We start from the raw sequence: 11224 nt of genomic DNA on the forward strand, positions 1-11224 counted from the left end.
AAGTGCTCTATACAGCTTCTTATCTAGTGCCATATGTACACTACCAAATATCTAGTGCCATATGTACAGTACTACTTATCAAGTGTTCTATACAGCTCCTTATCTAGTGCCATATGTACAGTACTACTTATCAAGTGCTCTATACAGCTTCTTATCTAGTGCCATATGTACACTACCAAGTATCTAGTGTCATATGTACAGTACTACTTATCAATTGCTCTATACAGCTTCTTATCTAGTGCCATATGTACAGTACTACTTATCAAGTGCTCTATACAGCTTCTTATCTAGTGCCATATGTACAGTACTCCTTATCAAGTGCTCTATACAGCTCCTTATCTAGTGCCATATGTACAGTACTACTTATCAAGTGCTCTATAGAGCTTCTTATCTAGTGCCATAGGTACACTACCAAGTATCTAGTGCCATATGTACAGTACTACTTATTAAGTGTTCTGTACAGCTCCTTATCTAGTGCCATATGTACAGTACTACTTATCAAGTGCTCTATACAGCTTCTTATCTAGTGCCATATGTACAGTACTACTTATCAAGTGCTCTATACAGCTTCTTATCTAGTGCCATATGTACAGTACTACTTATCTAGTGCCATATATACACTACCAAGTATCTAGTGTCATATGTACAATACTACTTATCAAGTGCTCTATACAGCTCCTTATCTAGTGTCATATGTACAGTACTACATCTTACCAAATGCTATATACAGCTACTTATCTAGTGCTACATGTACAGTGCTACTTATTTAGTGCTATGTGTACAGTACTAGTTACCCAATGCTAGAGTCCTATGTACAGTACCACTTATCAAGTGCTATATGCAGCTTCTTATTTAGTGCCTTGTGTACAGTACTAGTTACCCAATGCCATGTGTACATTACCACTTATCTAGTACCATGTGTACATTACTACTTATCTAGTGCCATGTGTACAGTACTACTTATCTAATGTCATGTGTACATTACTACTTGTCTAGTGCCATGTATACAGTACCACTTATCTAGTGCCATGTGTACAGTACTAGTTATCCAATGCCATGTGTGCAATACTACTTGTCTAATGCCATGTGTATATTACTATGTATCTAGTGACCATGTGTACAGTACCACTTCTCTAGTGTCATGTGTACAGTACTAGTTACCCAATGTTATGTGTACGGTACTACTTATCTAGTGCTATTTGTACAATACCATTTATCTATTTCGTTGTGTGCATTACTACGTTTCTAGTGCCATGTGTATAGTACTACTTTTCTAGTGCCATGTGTACAGTACCACCTATCTAATGCCATGTGTACATTACTACTTATTTAATGACATGTGTACAGTACCACTTATCTAGTGTTATATATATCAACTGTAGTACTTTTTGGTGTTTATTTATAGTTTCTTATATATGGAGTGGTCAAGTTGGGAGATATTTTGACATAAGTAAAGAGATATATGCCGGTGTAGTATGGTTAATAGCTTTGTATGCAAGTAGAAGTATTTTATATTGAATACGATTAAATACAGGTAACCAATGGTGGGACTGGCAGTGTGGATCAGCAGATGATGTATGTCTTGCTAGGAAGATCAGCCTAGCAGCAGCATTTAAAATGGATTGCAGTGGCCAGAGTCTGTTCTTGGGAAGACCAATAAGGAGACTATTGCAATAATCAATGCGGGATATAATGAGTGCATGGATAAAATATTTAGTAGTGTCTGGTGTAAGATAAGGTCATAATTTGGACATGTTTTCTAGATGCATGTAACATGATTTGGAGACAGATTGAATGTGGGGAACAAAGGACAGTTTAGAGTTGAGGATGACCCCTAGGCAGCGAGCTTGTGGGGTAGGGTAGATTGTCGAGTTGTCTTGAGGTGGCGAGAAGACATCCAAGATGAGATGGCAGAGAGGCATTCAGAGACTTGGCCCAAGACCACTGGTGACAACTCTGGGGTTGATATAGTTGATTTGAGTATCATCCGCATACAAGTGATACTGAAATCCGAAAGAGCTGATTAGTTTGCCAAGAGATGAGGTATAGTTGAGAAAAGCAGAGGACCTAAAATTGAGCCTTGCGGAACTCTGACAGAGGTAGTGAAGAGAAGGTGGAATCAGAGAAGCGAGCAGATAGGTAGGATGAGAACCAGGAAAGGGCTGTATCATTAAGACCTAGGGAGTGCAGTGTTTGTATGAGAATAGTGTGATCAACAGTGTCAAAATCAGAGGAAAGATTTAGAAGAGTAAGTAGTGAGTAATGGCTTTTAGATTTAGCAGTGACCAGATCATTGACCACTTTAGTCAGCCGTGTGTTTGGAATGAAAGCCTGGCTGAAATGGATCTAATAGGGTGTGAGAGTTAAGAAAGTGTGTGAGGTGAGACTAGACGAGTCTCTCAAGTAGCTTGGAGAGGCATGGGAGCTGAGATGGGACCGTAGTTAGAGAGAGAGCTAGGGTCAGAATTTTCAGATTTGGAGTACTCATGATATGTTTGAACAGAGAAGGAAAACTACCAGTAGCGAGAGAGATTGCAGATTCTAGTTAAGGTTGGGATAAGCACAGGAGATTTTAGTGACTTGTGCAGGTATAGGATGAAGGAGGAGAGGTAGTGGAGTAGTATGTCTATTGCTATATGTACAGTATAATTTATCTATTGCCATGTGTACAATACCATTTATCTTGTGTTATATATGGCTTCTTTTATCTTGTGCCATGTTTACAGTACTACTTATCGTGTGCTATATACAGCTACTTTAATCTAGTGCCATGTGTAAGGTACCCATTATCTAGTACAAAACGAGAAAAAAGAGGGATGAGCCCGCCCCAATTAGGGGAGGGATCTGGGGGGGGGGGGCGCTTGGTAGGAGAGGCTTCCCAGCATCTGTTAAAAAACAGGTTAGTTGGTCCTGTATAGATGAACAAAGAAAAGAAGGGTGGTAGCAGCACTAAAAATGATTAAAAAGAAATTGGATGATCTTTACAAAAAATAGTTTACTAAGATATAAAACAATGGCATGAACACATACATATAAAAATAATTGCCATGTATAGAATACAGTTGATAATGCCCGCCCAATTCCACACTATAACAACAGTAGGAGAGTCCGTTCCTATTTTGCCCAGATTGCACAAGGGGAAGGTATAGTTACCGCTCCATAAGTGGGTATTTATAGTGTCCTGATATCCACATGGTCGGCCCAAGATGGCACAAATTACCGAAGTCCACTAGAGTTGGTCTAGGACAATTTGGCAAATGACATCAGGTACATGGGTGGTAGGATCTTTGATGGTAAGCGGTGATGATCCAAGTTTTAGTGTTCCAAGATGGTAGAAGGGAGCAAAGGGGTTCTCTGCTGGGCTGGTCCAGACTACAGTCCAAAGTGGAGGTGGTGGCAAAGGGGCAACAGCACTCTGATGCGTTTTGCCGCTACAGCAGCTTTATCAAAGGTGTGGTGCTGTTGGAGCATGGCTGGGTATATATACCTTCCATAACAAGGTCGCATGACCAATCATTTAGGTTCAGATCATCTAATTAGCAAGTAAAATACAAATAAAAATAAGGTAGAATAGGAGGCAGACCAAGAGTTACAGTTCTAATATAACAATATCAATAATTAAGCAAAATTCATTAAACTGTATAAAAACGTTTTATTGAGAATAAAAGCTGGAAGTGTATTCACTTCCGGTTTATCGGCAGCAGCCAATTGTCATTGGTGGCAGTGATTAAGTGGCCCAGGATATCAGGATACACATCCTGGGCCACTTAATCACTGCAACCAATGTGTACAGTACCACTCATCTAGTGCCATGTGTACATTCCTACTCATCTAGTGCCATGTGTACAGTACCACTCATCTAGTGCCATGTGTACAGTACCACTCATCTAGTGCCATGTGTACAGTACCACTCATCTAGTGCCATATGTACAGTACCACTTATCTAGTGCGAAGTGTACAGTATAACTCAGCTAGTGCCATGTGTACAGAAACACTCATCTAGTGCCATGTGCACATTACTACTCATCTAGTGCTATGTGTACAGTACTACTCATCTAGTGCTATGTGTACAGTACTACTCATCTAGTGCCATATGTACAGTACCACTTATCTAGTGCTATGTGTACAGTACTACTCATCTAGTGCCATGTGTACAGTACCACTTATCTAGTGCTATGTGTACAGTACCACTTGTCTAGTGCCATATGTACAGTACCACTTATCTAGTGCCAAGTGTACAGTACAACTCATCTAGTGCCATGTGTACAGAAACACTCATCTAGTGCCATGTGCACATTACTACTCATCTAGTGCTATGTGTACAGTACTACTCATCTAGTGCCATATGTACAGTACTACTCATCTAGTGCCATGTGTACAGTACCACTTATCTAGTGATATGTGTGCAGTATCACTCATCTAGTGCCATGTGTACATTACTACTCATCTAGTTCTATATTCAGCTTCTTTTATCTAGTGTTATGTGTACTTATCTAGTGCCATATATACAGTACTACTCATCTAGTGCCATATGTACAGTACTACTTATCTAGTGCCATGTGTACAGTGCTACTCATCTAGTGCCCTATGTACAGTACTACTTATCTAGTGCCCTGTGTACAGTACCACTCACATAGTGCCATGAGTACATTACTACTCATCTAGTTCTATATCCAGCTTCTTTTATCTAGTGTTATGTGTACTTATCTAGTGCTATATATGTATGTGTGTATATATATATATATATATATATATATATATATATATACAGTACTACTCCATCTAGTGCCATATGTACAGTCCTACTCATCTAGTGCCATATGTACAGTACTACTTATCTAGTGTCATGTGTATAGTACCACTCATCTAGTGCTATGTGTATAGTACCACTTATCTAGTGCTATGTGTACAGTACCACTCATCTAGTGCCATGTGTACAGTACCACGCATCTAGTGCCATGTGTATAGTACCACTCATCTAGTGCCATGTGTACAGTACCACTCAGCTAGTGCCATGTGTACAGAAACACTCATCTAGTGCCATGTGTATAGTACCACTCATCTAGTGCTATGTGTACAGTACCACTCATCTAGTGCCACGTGTACAGAAACACTCATCTAGTTCTAGATTCAGTTTCTCTTATCTAGTGTTATGTGTTCAGTATTATGTTTGGTATATTTAGTGCTATATTAAAGCTTTTTGCTATACTGTGTGCAAACATCATTCTACGTTTCGGTCTGTTGCCAGACCGTCATCAGGAATGAAATAAACAAGAACAGAACTTACATTTATAGAGCCAAGCAGACAGTGAAAAAAATATATATATATAAAATTAAGGACTCCCGTATACCCTGGCCAGTGTTTGAAGCTCAGTGAGATCTGTATTAGGTCCAGTACAGTTATTACCACTGGGATGACTTAAGCTTTGGTTATTTTTTTATTTACTTTCAGCTACATCTCACGCTTTATTTTACATGTTATTTTGCACACAAGAAAACATTAGATCTGTAACCCAACCACTAAGGAATACAGGTGACAGCACTCTACTTTCCTGGTCAGCGGAGGATTCAACAATTGCAGCATTCAGAGCATTAAGTGACAGAACCTCTGCTGAAAGCTGCAATCTCCGACTCTGCACCCAGCCATTATCCGCACCACCTTCACATCACTTGTCTTTGTTGTTTGTTTGGATATCATATGAATTCCGCTTTCTTTGTATGGGGGTGGGGTGCTTGCCTGTGCCAGGTATGACCAGTAGATAGATTACCAAGCACGCAGAACACATTATACCTGCTTTGTGGAATGATGTGTTACAGTACAGCATGCAACATATTTCAAAATGTTAAGTAAATGATAAGGCTCATCTTTGAGAACAAGGAAATTGTGGAATTTTGAAAAGTAGGATACAGATGTATTAAGCCTGCTAAAGTGATAAAGCGGCGATAAAGTGGAAGGTGACAATGCAGCAGCCAATCAGCTTCTGTCTGTCATTTGTGAAACACAGCCCGTAACTAGACAGTTAGGAGCTGATTGGCTACTGCGTAATCACCAACCACTTTACCGCTGCACCAGGCTTAACCCTGTAATGTTACATTATATAGGAAACATCATCTTTTTTTACACAACATTTTTTATTTGATTTTATATAAAAAATGTGAGCAACGCTGGCATTTTCAGTGGAGATTATGCACATCTCTCACAGGTGCTGGCCCCTATACCTGGCCCATTGTATTTTAACTCAACATCAGTAAACTGCATCCACCCACTATGCTACTGTCCCTCCGGACATAGACAGAAATGTCTTAATGCTTATTATCTGCGCAATGGAATGTTCAATTACCTAACTTTACTTTTTTTCCCTTTCTTTTTTTCCAGGGCTCCGCCCCCATCCTGGTGGTCATGGTGATTTTGCTGAACATCGGAGTCGCCATTTTGTTTATCCACTTTTTCATTTGACAAAACTGCTCCAAGGTTTGCAAACAAAATAAAAAAAAGGTTATAATAATAAAAAAACATTTAAAACAAGAAAAAAAAAAACTAGAACAATGGACGCTGCTTATGGAGCCAGGAATGCAAATGTGGCTCTGCCGTCGGCTGATTTTCTGATTGAGCCTCTGCATTTTAATACTCTATTTTATTTTAATTAAATCTGAATTTCTTTTTCTTCCAAAGGAACAAGAATTAAGTTTGTATCACAGTTTGCCTTTTCCCCATGAGTAATGTCCTTTTCTTTCTCTTTTCATTTTTTTTTTTTTTCTTGGGGTATTTATTAATTATTTTCGTGCTTGTTTGGCATGAGAGAATGCAAAAGATATTGACTTTTTTTTTTTTTTTAACCCTAGTCAGTCCTCTCCCGAACGTTGTGTTAAACGTGTGTGATGGGTTTACGGAATCAAAGAAAAAACACAAGAGACTTTTCAATAGGTTGACCCACTTAAGTTCCGGTATAACGGGTCCTCTATTGTTCGAAGTTCACCGGTCCCATATTCTAAGCGATCAAAATAGTCTCCATCATAGTCCGAAGTCACCTTGCAAGAGGAACGTGCCAGCTCCATGCCTGGTCATTGTAATGTCCTATTTTAGTTGCCACATTATTATCTACAGCTGCATTGTGTAATTCTACAGAGTGGAGATTGTCGCTCCTGATAAATCCATGGTACAGTGTTATCCTTTTTGTTGGACTGAGATAGGATCTGGAGCCCATTCCGGGAAAAAGAAAGTGTTCTTAAGACTATAGTAACAAGATCCAAATGAACAGCTAGCGTATTAGGGCTCATTCACACACACACACATGCACTGATAATAATATAGTAGAATACAACATGAGTTTAAACATTTTAGGGATGCTTTTTAACACATTTTAAATGCCTCATTCATGCGTGGTACTTTTAACTCTGTTAGCAATGCAAAAAAAAGCACAAAACTGGGCAAAACCATACTGCAATGCAGGTGGGGCAGATGTAACATGTGCAGAGAGTAACGCTCTGTACACACCTAAAGATTTATCTGTCCAGTCCATCTGGTGGGGACAAAAATCTGGTAATGTATTGGAATATAACACAATGGAATATTTGCTCCCAAACACTGGAAAACAGACAGTGGTCTGTGGTGAAATTGGTTAAATTCATTTGATTTGACCAGGTTTATCTACATTTTAATTTTTGGCCATTTTTCCGGCATTTGGTAGCAAATGAATGGTTATCATACGCTTTCATTCATTAGCAGATTCTTGTTCACACCAGACAAATTGGACAGATAAATCCGTAGGTGTGTACCCAGCTTTAGATTTTGTAGGGGGGTGTTCAAATTAAAATCTAAATTGCAGTGTAAAAGTATATGGAGTATTCAACTAGGTCCAATTTTTTTGGCTAGCAAAAAAAAACAAAACAATTACTTGCAGCCGGTTTTGGCTGGCTTTTCCGCCAATGCAGTTTCACTTTGTTGAAAAGTGAAAACCATATCGCCAAAAAATTGTCGAAATCAGCCACAGTTACTAAAACATGTGGATTGGAGAGTAATTTGTGTTTTTTTTTCGGTTGTGTGAATAGGTTGAATGTAAATTTAAATGAAGAGTGGCAAAAAGTTCCAATGTTTTGACAGTCAGAAAAATCAGCATTAATCGAATAATCCTAAAATGGTGTCTAACATTTGTGGTCTACATGCAAAAAGCAGCCAGTTTTACACTGCACAGAAGAAAAAAAATATAACCCACTAAAATCTACATGTTATACCTGGCTGCACCTGCAACATGGTTTTGCCCATTTGTGTATATTTTGCTTTGCTTGCAAACCTGAAACAGGCCCTATATAAGTAACTTACTACCATACTGGTGATAATGGTACAATTGAATCTTTCCTTTTTCAATCTGCTTTTCATGATTTTTTTTTTTAAGGGCATGAAAAGTGCAAATTAATAAACAAAAAGCGTAAGTGTGAATGAGCCCTTAACACATTATATATTGATATATTTATATATATAATTGTGCGTAAATAGATATATCATCAATCTTTAATCATCTGCAGATTTATCGCTCCGTCCAATGAATGGGATCACACTGGGCAAAATAATAGGATCATCGATATGTTGGCGCATCTGCATGTTTGGATGCGAAGCTTATCTCTCATTAGCTGGTAACTGTCCGTCCTGCTACCACCACACTCACACAGACAGACACACGGCTTCCACTCTGCTGAATGAGTCCAGTTAGGCTGCTTTGTGCTTTCGGAGCCCTAACACTGCATGTTCTAGGTGCTATGATGAGCAAACCTCTATGTACAGTGCAGCAGAAGCTGATTCCATGCAATGTCAGCAGCTAAGCTCAGCCAGGACCCTCATCACCAGGTAGATGCAGCGTGGCGCCAGTGACGCCTTCTACAAACACACGCAGTTCTGCAAACTGTGGATTCAGCCAACGTTGTCATACAACGGTTACCCATTAATCATCCCCAATTGTACATCCTTCAACATGCAGAAAACAATTGAAGATTCGGACATTCAAATTGTCCTGCACTGGACCATCATTTAAACACATCAGGTCCTCTCCTTGGAGGCTGAACAAGTGTTACTAATTTGGAAATAGGGAAGGAACTGAGGAATAGCCTTTGGTGAGGTCACTGGTTCCTAGTAAAGGATAAATATTGGCTGAATCCACAATGCAGCTGCCTTGTGTGTGATTGGTTGACTGTTAAAGGACCATTGGAGATCCTAGATAACCTGCCCCTAGCAAACCGATGCTTAGTACGTCTACATAGTGCAGGTTATCCCTGGCATCGCAATTACTTCAGAGCCGGGTATTGGTGGGTTTGGGACAAATCGGTAAGTGGGTACAGGGTGGTTTGTAAACATCATGCACTTGTGGGTACAGCATGTCTTCTCTTTGCACAAAATATGCAGACTTAAACTGTTCCTGTACAGAATTCCTTTGGCCGTCAGAAGAGAAAAACAAAAACAATGTATTCTTTTATATGTCCCTGGACTCTCATTTGTTGAAACTTATTTGTAACATGCCTGCTACCCTCTTCCCCACTTCCTAATGATAAATATGCATATTCATTAAAGATTACGCATTCCTGTTTCAATTCCCTTGTGATGGTTGGTGTGTCGGAAGTCGCTCCCCTCCCCCCCATCGCCCTATTGCAGGAGACGGGCGATAACCCTGTGTTTGCAAGGTCCGGCAGTTCATCCTCAGGTTCTGCTGAGGCCCAGTTCATCTGTGCGCTGGGATGAACCATTTCCATGCCGGATTTCATCATCATTACACTGGATTCCAGTGAAGCATCTCAAATAGAACCCACTTTGTTTTGCATTTGACCTTACTATTTTGCAGAATGACAGATTTATATCCTAACCCTTTATTATTGTTATCGGTTAGATGTCCATGCAAGGTTTTCAGTTGCTGCCCTTACTATTTTTAATTTATGTAAAAGGAGTTGGCTGAACTGAAATACTCTGTGCTGCGTGTAACAATTTAAAGTTGAATGGCTACATATTCTAGTTGCACCCACTAAATCTCCTGCACATGTATACCGTATGAAGGGGAGGAAAAATGGCTGCTTTTACATATCTTGCGATGGTATCACCATCTCTCACAGTACTAGGGTTACCACCTTTTTGTTGAGAGATTCCCGGACAGTGGCCCGCCCCTTGACACACCCACAGCCCACCCACTGCCCCACCCCCACCACACCCCAGCTCCGCCCTTTGACCCGCCTTATGTTGATTTTTTTTAACCTTTGCTTCAATTTCAGTTACATGTTACATCATACACAGTAATGCCCATTACACGTTATGCCACACACCACGATGCCCATTACATGTTACGCCATACACTGCAATGCCCATTACACGATATGCCAGGACTGAAAAAGATTTTTGGAAAGGAGGAACAATATAGACAGTGCGCGCAGTAGGCGCGCATCAAAAATGTTCAACATAATGCTGATTACACGTCACACACCCATTACATAGTATACAAAATCCCATAGTATACCACATGCCATAATGCCCATTACATGATATGCCACACACCATGATGCCCATTACACATTATGCTTATTACTTGTTATGCCAGGACTAAAAAAAATTCTTAGATAGGGACAACATGGGCACTGTAATGCTGATTACACATCATACACCCATTACATAGTATACCACAAGCCATAATGCCCATTACATGTTACGCCATACACTGCAATGCCCATTCCACGATATGCCAGGACTGAAAAAGTTTTTTGTAAAGGAGGAACAAAATGCTGATTACATGTCACACACCCATTACATAGTATGCCACATGCCATAATGCCCATTACATGTTATGCCACACACTGTGATGCCCATTACACATTATGCCCATTACTCATTATGCCAGGAATTAAATTTTTGTAAAGCAGGGACAACACGAACTGTGCGCACCAAAAAAATTCACTGTAATGCCGATTAAAGGTCATATACCCATTACATTGTATACATATGTAATATTGCCCACTACACATTATACCAAACACTGTACTGCCCATTACATGTTATAGGAAACACCGTGATGCCCATTAAACATATGCCACACACCGTTATGCCCATTATAGATATGCCACACACAGAGTTGCTCATTATACAAATGCCACACACAGATGTCCATTAAATATGCCACACACCATTATACATATGCCACAGAGATGATGACCATAGACCATTACAGACATGCCACAACCCATAATGCCCATTATG

General features: G+C 39.7%; 1 protein-coding gene across 1 annotated transcript in view; it reads left to right on the top strand.

The window, feature by feature from the left end:
• JPH3 (junctophilin 3) overlaps nt 1–9579 on the top strand; it is a 112171-nt gene extending 102592 nt beyond the window's left edge. Inside the window, exon 5 of the mRNA XM_083164939.1 lies at nt 6377–9579. Coding sequence (XP_083021065.1) covers nt 6377–6457 — 81 coding nt within the window. The 3' untranslated portion in view covers nt 6458–9579. The remainder of the gene's footprint in view (nt 1–6376) is intronic.
• Nucleotides 9580–11224: the final 1645 nt, after the last annotated feature.

The sequence above is a fragment of the Crinia signifera genome, chromosome 11, assembly GCF_055691185.1.
Source record: "Crinia signifera chromosome 11, ASM5569118v1, whole genome shotgun sequence".
NCBI lineage: Eukaryota > Metazoa > Chordata > Amphibia > Anura > Myobatrachidae > Crinia > Crinia signifera.